Here is a 15,662-nt window from a genome sequence, read left to right as displayed (position 1 = left end):
CTGCATGTTTACCAGGGCCCTCAGGCCCTTGATTCTGCAGTAGGCCATGCCCCCTAACTTCTGGGAGGCCTGCTGGTAGCCCAGAAGGCCAGATATAAGGCTCCACAAGCTAGTCCAGTACACAAGTTGTATGCTTGACACCCCTGGCATATGGCACACAGCAGTGAAGAAGGCCAGTGGGGATGATCCTGGGGCAAGCAGGTAAGGAAGAATTCCTAAATAAGGTGCTTGCTTGTGATAGCAAAGAGAAAGAAAAGTGATGGGTGTCATGGTAGAGAGGCCCTGGGGTCAGGATGTATAAGTATATTGGAGTTGATGTATAAGTATATTGGAGTTAAGAGCATTGAGCAGGAGGTGCTATTTTCCATTCACTGCCCAGTATCCTCTACCCAGCTCTAGAGAGCTTCTACAGGGCACTGTGTCCAGCCCATAAAGCATCCCTACCATTGCTGTATGAGAACCAGTTCAGCTTTGTCTTCCCCTTTCCCCTTGTCCCCCAGATTGTTTCCTTGGCTGGGCTGGTTCCAGCTGTGTGAACTGAAAAGGAAGCTAAGAATGCAACGGGAAGCCAGGTGAAGCTGAACCAAGAACTCTATTTATTTCAGTGAGTGGTCTGAGCAGACTTCTGTACTCTACATGCCTGAAGGCCCAGGGCCAGAGCATATGAAAACATCTGCCCCGCTCCTCATTGCAAACCAACCCAGCCCAAATCTCAGATCAATCTCTATTAACAGACCCTGTTGCACAACACATGAGAACAGACATTTTCCTAGAGCTGCAGCGAACGTCTTTCCTTCAAAGGGAGCAAGCAGAGGCCTTCCCACTTGGGCACTTCAGGAGTTACTTGCAACATGCTCTCCTTGGGTTTGGCAAAGCAACTGCAGGTGAAGCCTAACCCAACATGGTTTGCACTTGGGCCCAGCTAGCTCAATGCTGGGGTGCTCCAAGTCTTTGTCAATGTGCTGTACATGGGATGCAGAGTGCCACCCCGCGGTCAGACATGTTAATGGCAGGTAGACACTTTATCGTGTTAGCAGAGGATTGATAGTGGTGGCACCTGAGGGTGTTTTTACACGTGCTCCGGGGGTGGGACACTTTAATTACAGCGGCTGCAAGAGCTGCTCTGATTAAAGCACCTGCAGTATCTTGTGTACTCAGTATCCCGCATTTGAAAATGGTGGTGGGGTGCTTTAACTGAAGTTTATTTGACGTGCTTCAGTTAAAACACCCCCACTGTCATTCTGAAGTGTGGGGATGCTAACTACACAAGACATGGAGGCTGGCTGGAGCGTGCCAATGGGGCAACTCAATTAATCAGGCCTGCTCTGATGCACTATAATTACAGCCCATTGGAGCAGCATCCCCACACATCTACAAGGGTACATGTCCTATGGCAAAGGCAGGGCAGGCTTGACACCCAACTGCATAGAAGCTGCCAAACTCATCTACCCCTCCGCTCTGGATGCACACATCCAAGTGAATGCATGCACCCTGTGCCACAGCTGTGGGAATTACTTATTGCAGCACAAGACAAGGCAGAAGCAGGGTTCATCATATGGCACTAAAGTGGCGCCGCATTCTACTGACCTGCAGTAGCTAGCGAGTACCACCGTTCTGTGGAGGTGGGCATGAGTCTTTAGTTACGTTTAGTGTGCGAGTGGGTACCAGGTGCCAACAGGCAGTCGCACAGGATAGCAGAGCCCACTACCCACTGCCCAGGCACATCCAACCGGTTCTTCCTCCTGAGACTCAGAGCCCCCCCGGTAAACCACAGGTAGCAGCTCTGCTACACTGGGCTGAGCAGCAGCCACCCAATGGCAGAACCCGTGGGAGCTGTGTTTGCTGGTCTCAGCTGTCACTCTTAACGCCTGTGACAAACAGCAGGGCCTTTATCACAATTGTGCTGAAAAATACATGCATGTATCTTGGGCCATGTGCCTTTGTGGCTCACTGTACCTGTATGTGTGTTAACAGCATGCTCTCGCTTACAGCCAGGGACCAGAAAATGTGGTGGCCTCAGTTTTCACTGGGTGCAGTAAGAGATGCAGATGCTCCAAATGTGGCTGCTATCAGGCTGGCTAAACAGTGCCAGGAGACAACTCTTCCCACCCCATTCCCCCAAGTCGGCTTTTCAGATTTAATGAACCAGTCAGATCCAAATTTTGCCTGGCCCGAGCCCACTGTTTATTCAGCCCTCATTATTTACAGCATATATGTTACACACTGCACACTCAGGCCAATATACCCAGAGACAAATGCCTCACTTTGGACCTGAGGCAAAAGCAGGTGAAGTCAACAAGCATTTTTCCAGTGACTTCTAAGAGCACTGACCTCTTGCCTGGGAACAGAAGATGCTGAGCACCCTCAACTTCAACTGATGTAAGGCAGGATTTAAAAGCTCTCAGCACCTTGTGGGGGCTGACATCCAGGTGTGCAGAGCAATAACACTACTAATGGAAGTTGCTCAGCATCTCTGAAAATCCGGCTCTTTGGATCAATAGTTCTCAACCTCATTCATCTTGAAACCTTACTTCCACATAGCAACATGGGATGGACATGGTTGTTGTGATGCCCTGACCCATATTGAGGATGCTGTGGGGATCATGGCCCCTACATTCAGAGCCTCTAGTGGATCCAACTTCTGCTGGACCATAGGCTGCAGCCCTTGCAATTCTAACAACCCACTACTGCACTGGTTGTTTCTTTGGTATTACTATACAAGAGAAGGAAAAACTCTAATTTGTTTAGCTTATTGGCCATGGTTACAAAACATGAGCATGACATGGAGGAAAAAAAAACAGCTCCTCAGACAAAGGCCAGCTGACTGATCCAAGCCCACTCTTACTACCCTTCCCCCCCACCCCCTCCCCACTTTATACAACAGGTTTTTAGTGAGCAGGTACAGACAACTAGCAATATACACGTAAGTAATTAGAAATATTGCTTCAAGCAATGTGTTCAATATTTTCCTTTTAGTTAGTAGGCAAAATCCCAGGAACTGAAGTAAAAACTGAGAAATAACTTAGAGATTTATCTTCTACAGAATTCTGTAATAATTTAGATTTTTTCCTCACCTTTTTACCTTCCCAGGGTAAAAAAAAAAAGAAGTCCCCCCCCCCCAGCCCTCCACCTTTTGCTTGCATTAGTATCTAGGACTATTTCAGAGTATTGCTGCATTGGAGATTTTCAATTTCACCTGCCTTGAATTTTATTAACTTCATCACCTTTTAACCTCACACCAGGAGCCAGCACACAGCTTCTGCTAGATTGATCAAAGCCTCTGCAATAGTGAGACATGCTCTGTGGGAAACCAGGAGAGTCCATAACGTTAACTGTCTGGCTGCTGGGCTGCAAGAGTCAGAACAAAATCCAAAACTAAAGGTCAAAGAAAAGAATGAATCACCCAGTTTGTATAGGGTTTACCATCACTGATAAAAAAAACAGCATTTTTTACTTTAGGATAACTAACACACCTCAGCCAACCCAAAGTAAAAAACTAAATTGAAAAGAAGGCACTTCAGTTTTACCATGAAGTAAACTCACCTTGGTTACCTCTACACACTTAGTTGTTAAATCTTGGTGAGTTTACCCCAGGATGGCTCATGCATTTTAGTTACTCGCAAGGAAAAAAATGCAACTATTTGAGAATGAGGATAAGCATACTTCTTCCACATAGTGAACTGACATTTCCCATCTGTCCCTTCCACTCAAGCTTGTTGCAAGAACAAATATCCCCACAGGCCCACCTTTCTTATTTCCCTGGATACTTTTAGCCTGGGAGTAACAAAGACAAAGAAACACAGCATGATTCCCTCCACTACACATCGCAATACCTGATCTTAAGGCACTGGTCCACTCGGGAGCTTGCAGGACCAAGTCAACTTCAGAAGAGAGCAGGATGTAATGGGGTTTGCTGCTGCTGAGCATCAGAGAGACATTAAGTAGCTTGGTGGTTTCTGATTTCTTCCCTTCAGTGCCAGAGTGACAGTGCAAAGAAGAGAAATTAATCGGGTCACAGGAAGGTATAGGGTACAAATCCACTGAATGCCATGCATGCTGAGTGTTCAGTGCATCTGGTAGGGGGGAGGTCTTAATGGTGGTGCTTCTCATGGAAAGCAGCGAAAAAGGGAAGAGCAGTTCAGCAAAGAGCAGCAGTGCAACATCAGGGGAGCACAAGGAGCATGATCTTTCAGCACTTGGATGATTCCAAAGAGAAAAGAACAGATCCAGAGAAGCCCAAGGCAAGCTTGAGTTTCTACAAAGGAGGCTAGGGCAGGCCTTTCTATGAAGCCCCCCTGCCCTATCCCTTCTTACCACACACACACACACACACACACACACACACACACACCCCCATCTCCCCAGAAAACCCCCATCCTTCAGGGTCTTGCCCCAAGGTAAGCTGGGAGAGTACACCCCTTCTGCCCTCACCATCACACACCTCTGAACATGCAGTCTATTCTGCTGTTGAGCATCCTGGTGACCTGGACCAACCTTTCAGATTGCACTCACTGACTTCCTTAAGCCTGGGACACTTCAGGAATGAACACTTCTCTTCTGATCCTTCTTCTTTTTGCATCTACAAGGATGCAGTTTTCTTGGTCAGAGGGGACCATTATGATTCATCTGCTCTGACCTCTTGCACAACACAAGCCATAAGAATTCATCTCGGTAGTAACTTCCTGAAACTCTTCTCTTATGCCTAAGTTTGAGCATATTATATCATATTTTTACGAAAACCCCCCCACCTCATCCTCACTTAGTTTACATTCACTTTAGACCTCATGGGCATTTTGTGCCTTTGGGGGCCAAACGTTCATCCAAGCTTCTCTAATGTCACTATATACATTTTGTAGGTGTGTCAACCTATATACATAACATCTACCAGGTGCCCACATGCCAGGTCCATGCCACTGTAGCATGGGTGGGGCACTGCACTTCAAAGGAACCTAGGAATCAAGCTAGCTCCTAGCTGGCATCACAATCCAGGGCTACTGGGAAAGAGCATGGTAATAACAACATCTGTGGTCATATAAGTATCATGGATTCCAGCAGAATTATCATCATGTAATCATACTGTTGTCCTGCAGTAACCAGACAGTTAACTTGCATCACCTAGCACTGACAATTTACAGAGTATATTTTGCAATTAGGTGAAGCTGAGCCTACCAGTTATTAGGTGAGAAGAATGTGAAAGCAGGGTTCCAGGTTTCATTAAAGCCAGATAATGTCTAGCTGATTAATGAGATCCCAGGAGGCCAATATAAAAACCTTAATGAATTTCCTTAGCAGCCTCCAAGCTGGTCTCCTTGGGCAGGAATTAGTCCCTCAAGCTGGTACATATTTCACCTGATAAGAGATTTTATCTTGGGAGTTTTCCAGGTTCAAAAAAAATCCTGGCAAATGAAAAGGCTTAGGCTTTAAATACCCAAATGCAGCAGGTTCCCTGCACAGACTAATTCTTCCAAACCCATCTTTGAACCTGTCAGAGGGAGACCAAGCAGGAGACAAATTAATTTTTCCCCCTATTTACACTGGAAACCATTAATTAAAAATAAATGGCAGAAAATCAGAAAAAGAAAAAATGTCCAGAATCACTGAAGGCACATGGCTTCTGTTTCTCAACTGGCCTCTGAATGGCATGGAGGCTTTGAGGCAGAAGTGGAGAGGTTGTTGTGTAACCATCCTCAGCCGCATCTCGTGTGAGGTCAGAATTATGGTAAAATCTGAGCTGGGACAGGTCGTGCTCTCACTGGCAAGATGGAGAGAGATGCTGACACAAGTGACCAGAGCAGATACCTTCTTAGATGGTGTATGGCTGTGGCAGGACATCAGTATGTGCCAAGGGGGCTCATCTGGATGTGAAGAGGTTTGGCACCAATTCCCACCTGGCACAGAAACATCATCTGTCTCCAAAGTCAGTGTGTGGCACTGATCAGTAGTCTGTCAGGGGGAGCAAACCACTGTTCTTTGGTGGCACTCTAATACCTTTGAACTTGAGCAAGAAGAGCTTCTACAGCTGTTGGGATCCAAGGGACTTGGTTCAGAGCCCAAGTCCTTAGGCTGTGGAAGTGTCTGTGTTGCTAAGTGGGGGTGGTGGATCTGGCAGGCGCTGAAGGTGGCAGCAGGGGGGAATTGATGGATTCCTGTGTGCTCCTAGTATGGTTCCGACTTTAAACTCTTATACAAGCAGCAAGTGAAGATCATCCCGAAGATCTGAAGGGGGATGAGACAAGAGATGACACACACTTAGGAACAGCTGTGCAGAAGGGGATCTATGGAACTTAAATGGTTAACAAGCTCTCAACACTCAAGGTCGTTTCACTGGGAGATCAGTTAGGCTCCTCCAGCTGACATAAGACCTCTCCCGAACAGCAGGATTGATCAGCGCAGGTGCGCCTCCCCTCACTCCGAGTCACTGGCTTCTTCTCCCTGGCATTATGTCCTACCCTCAGTGTCCTGGGAAAAACCTGAGCTCAAATTAATAAGCCTCCAGATGGGCAACATTTCCACTGCTGCTCCACTCAGCTTGCAGCTATGGTAGTGCCCCACTAGAGGTCACCTTCAGTCTAAAATAGGAACAGCAGTAGCAGGTCCTATTAGGGAAAGAAATGAGAGTATAGCTGTCCCAGGCCCCATGCCCAAGGGCTCTTCCCACCAAATTGTGAGAATTTCCTTTCTTAATAGACATTAATATATGAGTACAGTAATAAGTGCAAGTAACGGGTGTAAATAAAGTAGAAGTGCAATCTCTATAAATGTTTAGCTTGTGAATTCTATTGATTTCCAAAATAGGACAGGAGGGAGAACGCAGAAAAGCTATCTGCCCCCAACTCTCTCCCATAGGCTCTGAATCCAAGCCCCACTCTGCCTCTCCCCCAATTCCCCTGTATTCGAGTTTGCTAGAATCTCATCTCTTAGGTCTGACCCCTTCTGCTGTACTGCATTTACTACCTGAAGGTCTTCCTTGGAAGGAAAAATAAAGGCCTCCAGTTTTAAGAACCCAGAGAAATAGAACTCTAATTCAGGCCATCTACACATTGGGTTTCCCAAAGTACTTGTTATTAGTTGCTCTGAGGAGACTATAAACTGAATGGCAGAGAGGCCAGTGTTGCAACTCCCACTCAGTGTCCTGAGTCCAAGATGCTGCTTCAGTAGGGCAGGGTCCCTGGCATCGAGGCCTACAACCCTCTAGAATCAGCCATGTCCCTTTACCTGTACACAAGCGATGCCAATCCCCACGGCCCCGATAATTTTCAGGTGTTCCTGGATGAAGTTTTCCAACTTAGTGATGCAGCCATTCTGTTGGGGTGATGGGAAGGAGACAGTGAATAAGCTTCATTTCAATGCTCTGCCCCTCATACATTACAATGTGTGAAACTGAAATACCTGCGCTATGGTAGGCAGCTTCAGTGCAGGCAGGAAAACCGCAAGTATTTCTTGAAACAGCTTATTATTCTTGTCATGGTAGAGCCCAAGAATCCAGTCAGGGAACACAGCCCTGATATGTCATGCATTATGGAGACAAGTGGCAAAGATAACAGGCTCTGCCCTCGCAGTGAGCTTGCAAATTATGACTGGCATGGGGCAAGTAAATAGGGATTTACTATTTACTCCTTCCTTCTCAACTGGCACTAGATGGACACACAATGAAGTTATTGGGTAGCAGTTAGAAGGTTTAAAACTAACAAAAAGAAGTTTCTCACACTGTATGTAATTCACTCGTGGCATGTATTGCCACAAGATATCACGGAGACTGAGGACTTAGCCAGGTTCAGAAAGACTGAAAAATTCATGGAAGATCAGGCCATCGGTGGGTATTAAATGTGATAGGGGAATCAAGACTTCCTAGGCCTCTAAATACTGGAAGGTGTGGAGGGAGACAGGAAGGACATGAATCAATCTGGTAGGCTCTGCCATAAATGCTCCTTTCCAGAGGCATAATGTGATGCCTGAGCAACCTAGGTGACACTGAAACACAGGCAGGGCAGTGTCACTGGCTGCACTGCTGGCAGCACGGTGGTGGCCAGTCCGGCAGTACAGCTGCTTCTATTTCCCCATTCTCCCAACCCTGGTGCCCTGATCACCCACCCTTCATGATGCCACTGCTCCTTCCCTTAGCATCCTTTGCCACTGAGAGACAGGACACTAGGCTAAGTGGACCTGCAGTCTGACCCAGTATGGCTTTTCATATGTTCTTAACTTACATTTCCATTTTTATTATGAATACAGAATGAGACACATGGACAGCAGATGCTATGGGGTCAGGGGGGATGAGTCTAGGAGCATTCCAAAAATGAGTAGTTAACTCAGCCTGGGCCAAGGTTGTTGCCTTACAAGTGGCAGCTGATAAGGCAATGACCTCTGAGCATGACAGCAGCCTTGCTAGGCAGGGGGGCTGCGAGTGAGGCCACTTCACAGAGTGCAGGACATCAGCCCTGCAGCCAGAGCTAGCTGAGGCTCTTACAAGCTCAAACAGGCCTGTTGTGGGCAAGTCGAGACCTGTCAACAAGAGGGAAGTTTCTCTCCAAGATACATAGAGAAAGATTTAATTATTGCTAGAATCTGCCTAGAGAGGACACTGCATCAACACTCAGTGTTGAAGGAAGCAGTGTTGGGTCCCCAAGGAGCTGCAGCTGGGACCAGTCACAAGGCCTTCTAACAACGCAGCCACCATTTAAGAAAATTCCTCTCAATGCTTTAACAGGGGTCAGCAACCCCCGGCACGTGTGCCGAGCAAGGCATGCAAGGCTATTTTGCTTGGCACACCACTGCCAGCCTGGGCTCTAAGCAGCTGCTGACAGCCACAGAGCCCAGGCTGCTCCCAGCAGGCGGCTGGGTGGCTGCAAGCCCTGCTGCAAGCAGACCAGGCTCCGCGGGCCGGCTGCAGCTGGGTGGCTGCAAACAGCTGCTCCGGGCTCCAGCATGTCAGCACTCCAGCACCTTCCAAGGTCGACATTGTGGTTTTTTTGGCACTCCAGCCAAAAAACGTTGCCTACCCCTGCTTTATAAAGTGACGAGGCACTGCGTGGGCCTGGAAAGTTGCAGCACTGCCTGCCTCCATCTTGTAATTGTGTCCTTGGCTGGCAGCCTTGTTCCCTTCCCAGGCCTGCCAAGTTGCTTTTGGCACAGAAAAGCGGCAAGAAGGTTCATTAGTTTTTGGAACAGGTATCTTTAAATAATTAAGCAGTTTAATCGAGCGAAGTGGAATCTTCCCTGGTGAGGATTTAACACAGAGATTGCACAGCACCGTGTAGGTGCCAGGTGCCTTCCAGGCAGGACAGAAAGGCTCGTGTTCCACAGGTCTCACAGTCTACCACGACAAATGAAGGGAGAGTAGTGTAACAAATAACCCCGGGGTTGGGGAAAGGAGGGCATGGGACTTGCCAGTTCCAGGGGCTTGAGATAAAGTTTTGCAGCTATCCTCAGCAGCCCTGATTCTAAACCATTTATTTTTCAACCCAAACCTCTCATTTCTTCAATCCCACTAAAATCCCATCTGAACTATCCTCTTTCCCTGTCCTCACCCATCACACTGTCCCATGGTCACACTGTTTCCTACTCTCCTCTAGGGCTCACAGCTCAGTTTGAATCTATTCCAGGAGGTTTCTGGAACGCCAATGTTCCCATGACACACAACATGAATGTACCCACATGCTTGCATATAATAGTTATGGATTACAATGCACAGACTTTATGTCAGGAAGGTAAATGCATGCACATTTACCTTTACATCATGCATGCACATGACTATTACATTTTAAAACCTACTGGACTACTGTATAAATCAGATCCAACATTTAATATTTATTTTAATGAATGCCCTTTCATTTCTCTCCTGGGTGACCCTCAGCAGTCTCCTGGAGATTTATATCTAATTCCTGGAGACTCCAGGGCAATCCTGGAGGGTTGGCAACCCTCCTCCCTTCAGAGGTAACAAATCACGCCTCACCACAAGCTCTCTGTCCCCTTTAAGCTAAATTGGCCCTTTCCTATCACCGGGTGATGTCTTCCTCTCCCAGAGTTAACTCAGCCCTCTGTGAACTCTTTCCTTTCAGAGCTAAACCCTGCTGCCCTGCGACCTCCCTCAGAGCTAGCCCACCTCCCTCTTCGATGCTCCTTCTCTCTCTAGCTATCTAGACTCATGCTTTCCCTGCAGGCTCCCCCTCTCTCAGCCAGATGGACAGCTGTCTACAGCTGTGTGTATCATGACCAGACACCTGGACCACTAACCCATCGCTGCAGCAGGATGCACCTTTCTGCTATCACAGTGTTTCTTCCTGGTCTACTGATCATTTGTTTGATTTTGCTCCCCACTTCCTGATCAAGACCAGCACCAGATGTGGAAAAGGCTCTACTTAGTTGTATTCAACCAACCCAGAGCCAGGGATCTCCTTGTTCATGGAAGCCCAAATTTTAAGGGAGGGAGGGACTGTTCTGAACCAGTCTCAGATCCACCCATCACAATTCATGCCCTAAGGCATAACAGCAGGTTAGCTTTGTATGTCTGATCCTGTTGGTTTATCTGCAAACGTTAGTCATGCTCCTAAAACTACCTAATCCTCACTGAGTCCTGCCAAAAGAACATCCTCTGTGAGAAGAATATCTGCCTTAGAGGGGCTGCATTTTTGTTTACTGTACTTTCTTGTCATGATGAGATGTTGCAAACAAGGAGAAGGCTCCAGTTGGCATTCACCACTTCTCTAATTACTGCTCTCCAAGCAGCCAGCCATAGAGCTCACTCCACACATTTGTAATCTGACTTCACTAATGAATAAACCAGGCTAGAAAGAACACGTTAAAGCCACTGAACAGTACCTGGGGCAGAGCAAATCCATTTATGATGCCAAAATAAATGCGTGTATATCCAGCACCCATACTAGATCCTGTATTAATGTGCATTAGGCGGCTGAGTGCCTAGCTTCCCACCTCCATGCTCACTTTTTTGGAATTGCTTTGCCTGCCTAGAGTAAAGAGAGACTACTTTACTCTATCTCAAACTGTAGCCTGTCAGCACTCTAATAATTTGACGTCTACACAACCCATTTTCTCCCAAATTCCATTTCTTTCCTTCACATCAGACAGGCCAAACCCATCCATCCTTCTATCTAGCTGCCCCTCTTCCCATCTAAGGATCTGAGAAAATTCTACTTGAATCACTGCTACTGAGAAGTTTCGCATGAGGTGAGTCTCACAGACATGCCTCCCGCGTGGAAGTAAGAAAATATTAAGCTTTATGGCCAGCCCCACGTTTCCCTCCCCGGTCCCTGATGCACATTTTTTGTTGACTTCATGTTCCCCACAAATGAGCTCCCTGCAACATCCAGACCTGCTCCTTACACTGCAGCTGTGACTGGCGAATACTGCACAAGATTCTTCAAGATGCTCCTCTAGGTATGGAGTTCTGAAAAGCAATTTCTAGACTAATTTTAAACACGCTTCTTGCTCAGTTCATTGATCTCATCTGCAAACAGACTGCCTATATTATTCAGACTATGCCTACTCAGGTCATTGGCTTGCAACTTGTGATTAGACCAGGGGCGGGCAATTATTTCGGGCAGAGGGCCACTTACCCAGTTTTGGCAGGCTGTCGAGGGCTGCATGGGTAGCCCCACCCCTTGACAGGTGCCTGCCCCCTGGTCACCATCTTGGGACCAATGTCCCAATGTCTTGGGACCAATGTCCCAGGGCCAGCACCGGTGGGGCCCAAAGCAGGGCGCAGGCTGACAGGGGTCTGTGGAGCAAGGCTGGGCTGCACCAACGGGGAGCGGGGATCTGGCCCGGCTCCATAGAGCCCCTGCTGGCCGGGACCCCACGCTCCTGCCACCCTGCTCTGGCCCCAGGACACTGGTGTGGGCCCTGTGCTCCTGCTGGCTCCCCGCCTACTCACACCCAGTGCCCCCCAGCCCCATGGTACAGGCTGGGGGCAGCGCACAGCCCCAACCCCCTGCTCGCTGGCAGGGAAGCTGCTGCTGCTGAGCATGGGGAAAAGCGGCCCCTCGCCCACCCCATGGGCAGCACTCCCTGCTGCAGGCACTCACAGCCCACACAGGGCTGTCTGGGGCAGGCACACACAGTCCCACATGGGCTGCGAGTGGCCCATGGGGCTCCATGGGGCAAGCGAGGGGCTGCTTTTCCCCGTGCTCAGCACCAGGTTGTAACCTGGCCCTGCTGCCAGCCTGGGCCCTGCGCCGGCTCCGGGCTCGCCTGTCAGTAACAACAGCTGCGGCCCCCCCGCTTGCTGTGCCGGGCAGTGTTGGCTGCTGCTGCCCGCCCGGAGCTTGCAAGCTGGGCAGCCCACAGGCGGCGGTGGCAAACACTGCCCAGCACAGCAAGCAGCAGGGCCGCAACTGCTGTCGCCACACACAGCCCCGATGGGCAAGCCTGGAGCCCACAGGGTGGGGGAGAGGCTGCTCCCCCCCCCCCACCCCCCCCCCGGGGCACTCAGCTTTCCCCGGGCTCCTTCCCGACGCAAAGAAAAGTGTCCCCCCACCCGCCCAGGGGCTGGCACCCAGCACTGCAGCCGCTCGCAGCCCACCCCTATGATTAGACACCTAGCCCTTACTGATGGTGTCAAGGTGTACTGAACCCTGGTGCAAAAGTGTTAATTATATCCTGCCACTTTCCCCCCTGGAGGCGTGATTTTGGGATTGGGAACAGGGTAGTGTCAAAAATCCCAGTGACTTCAGCAGGGTTTAGATCCAGTCTTAAGTAGCTACAAGTTTGCTAGTAATTTGCATCATAGACCCAGCGACATGCTACAACTGCAGAGTCAGCTTGCTCTTTACCTCCTTGTAGATATTGGAAGGATGGTCTCTCTTGCCACATGCATCTGTTATTGTCTTACAGCAGCTGTCAGGGACTTTCCGCCCACCGGATTCTGCAGATTTGATCCAGAGACTGTCACTCCAGTCTGTATAGTTATTGCTTCCACAGCACTTGAACTGCAGATACACAAAGCACAGGCAAAGTCTGTACCAGAATGCACAGCACCTTCCTCTCTCCATCCATCTTCTCCACCCCAAACTCCTGGCTGGAAGCTCCTTCCCTAGTACATCATCAAACAGCGATTCTAGCTGCCAGCATTGTATTAGCATCTGTATTAGTGGCGTACTTACGTGTAAGTTTGAACATCAGCAATATCTTCCTTTTAGCTGTGGGGAGATCAGTAGCAATTGCTGTTCTGTATGGATACGGGACCAGAAGCAGTTGATTTATGTCTGCAGCTACTTCTGGCCTTAACAACAATATTGGGGAAGTACTGAAGATGATCAAGTTGAATCAAACTGCAGACCTCTGCAAAATGCTACTACTCAATAGGCAACAGCCCATGGCACTGGAAGTTGTGGTTGACTGACTGGGCTTACTGTCTGTATGGGTCCTAGCCAGCAGTCTGTCATGGGAATAAAGCTCAAGCCATCAGACCATAAAGGTCTGTGTCTCCCTCCTTGGCTCTGTAAAACATGGAAAAATTGTAGTCCAGCATTGGTCATACCTGACTCAGCATTTTTATGTAGCTGAGATCCTCAGAGAAGAGGTGATAGAAGATGTGCCAGTTATCATTTTTAATTTACAAGCAGCAATGCTTCGATGGTAGAAAATTGGGCATTTATCTCCTTGTGACCTAAGCTATAGTTTCCTGGGTTTCAAACTAAAATGGAAACAGCAGATGTCAAAACACTAAAATACACACACTTCTTGGAAAGTGAGAAAATGGCCAGTGCAGGATTCAGGACTTCTCCCTGACTTCAGTGCTCCTGCATCTCCAAGGTTCATTTACCAGAAGAGAAGCGAGTGTCAGATACTGGAACACCGGCTTCCTATAGTGGTGAAGGTAAATTTGGTTTTAATATGAGTATATGAGTAGGAAGAGCTGAGGGGACTGGAGGATAATTTATAAGGACTATGAAGTTGTCAGGAATGAGGTCCTTCATATCACTTAGTTATTTCAATCCTTCAGCACTGTCTGGTACCACAGTAACAAGCAACAAGGCCTTTCATTTGTTATATCTAACTCTCTGGGGTACTGGGAAGCTTAATTAACACCGTTCTCCTCCTCACAGCCTACTGCTCGCATCTTGGAGGCAGAAGCAGATATCAATGTTCATTAGCCAGCATCAGCTAATTCTGTGAATGATGCAAATATCATCATCTCCCTTACAGCAATCTGATTGATTGTGCAGCCAACATCCGCACACAAAAGTCCTTACACATGCCTGCAAACAACTTGGCATACCCTTGGCCCAGTGCCCTACCCATCCCGTTGGGAATTGGGGGAAGTGGGAAACATATTTTCATTGACAAGAGCTCATCACCTTAGAATGATATTTTTATAGCTCCCCCCTTAGCTTAATTTTCTACCTGTCTTGAAGGCCTAAAGGAGCATAGTGGCAGAGCACTAACAATGCCACAGCTCTGGGGATGCAAGTTTGAGCCCCACGCTGAAAACCACCCTCAGTTGTCCTACCTGTAAATGGTACATGGTCATTCAGAGTGGGGAGTCAAGCATAGCTAGACAGGATGCTGGCCACAGTGCTCCCTAGTGCACAGCTGGCTACAAAAACTAGTGTATGTTAACCATGCTAGCCTGATAGACAGATAGGGTGAAAGAGACCTTTGATCTTGACCTTGGGGGCCTACCTCCTGCTGCAGTTTGTCCACTGCGCTGGTCACACTCTCCTCTTCTTCCTTCCGGTACTTCTGGGTCATGGTGTCCTTCAGGTTTTGCTTCAACTCCATACTCAACTAAACAGAAGGAGCAGTGGGATAAGACCATGAAGCAAACATACCTCCCTCCTCAGTGCCACCCAGACCTTTTGACATTTCCTAGCACCTTCACTCCTGAGAGGGCAGCAGAAAGCCCAGTAGGAGCTCCTTGAAGTTTTCCTCTTTCAGTGTAGATTGGGCTGGTTTCCAGAATGCATGAGCTTATTTTAGCCTCCTGGCCCTTTAAATACTATTCCCCCTCCTCTCCCCAGTTTTAATTTCTTCATTACTGCAAAGGTCTCTTGTTGGGCCAAATCTGTCAGCCTGTAACATAGCTCACTGCAACAACTACCATATTTAAAGGGATACTGTCAAGATGGACAGGCCTGCACCAAAATAGGACTCAATATGCCTCAGAGATTTCACATTTCTGGAACCAGAGGCCAAAGTGCTCCGGCCAGAAGCACTGCATTATAGATTCAGAGACCTGAGCAGGCTGGGTTGAAGTGACAGTCTCCAAGCGTCTTGTATCAACAGCTGAAAGGAAGCTGCACAAGATGACTGAGAGCATGATTTTAAGACTTTGGACGTCTTTCTAAATCTTAGCAATGCATTCACCGGGCAAGAAGAACACTGCACAGAGATAGAAGGGTTGACATCTGGAGCCTAAGCTGCTGACACAGAGAAACTTGTCTGCAAACTCATCCTTTCATCTATTCGGCTGATGCTCCAAAGACCCACTTGCATTTTTTCCCCTGTATTTCCTTGCCCATCTCACTTGGCAACCAAAGTATAACTAAGAGCTACCTTCTTTCATATCAGCCACCCCCTCTTCCTGGTTCATTCAGAAACAATGCCACAACCTGTATATGGGAAATCACAAATCTCTTGTGGATGGATGGAGGTCACTGAATGAACCAGGCAGCAGAAGGAAACAAGTTTGACTGACAGGAAAA

At 48.2% G+C, this 15,662-nt stretch overlaps 1 protein-coding gene across 2 annotated transcripts in view; it reads right to left on the bottom strand.

The window, feature by feature from the left end:
- Positions 1–573: 573 nt before the first annotated feature.
- CD151 (CD151 molecule (Raph blood group)) overlaps positions 574–15,662 on the bottom strand; it is a 53,321-nt gene continuing 38,232 nt past the window's right edge. For both annotated transcript variants that reach the window (XM_014604243.3, XM_006265155.4), the window contains 4 exons: positions 14,641–14,745; positions 12,789–12,944; positions 7,216–7,302; positions 574–6,216 (listed from right to left, as the gene is read on the bottom strand). In XM_014604243.3, the coding sequence (XP_014459729.1) occupies positions 6,157–6,216; positions 7,216–7,302; positions 12,789–12,944; positions 14,641–14,745 (408 nt within the window). In that variant the 3' untranslated portion in view covers positions 574–6,156. The remainder of the gene's footprint in view (positions 6,217–7,215; positions 7,303–12,788; positions 12,945–14,640; positions 14,746–15,662) is intronic.

Source organism: Alligator mississippiensis, chromosome 2 (genome assembly GCF_030867095.1).
Source record: "Alligator mississippiensis isolate rAllMis1 chromosome 2, rAllMis1, whole genome shotgun sequence".
Lineage (NCBI taxonomy): Eukaryota > Metazoa > Chordata > Crocodylia > Alligatoridae > Alligator > Alligator mississippiensis.
This window is presented reverse-complemented; position numbering and strand designations above follow the sequence as displayed.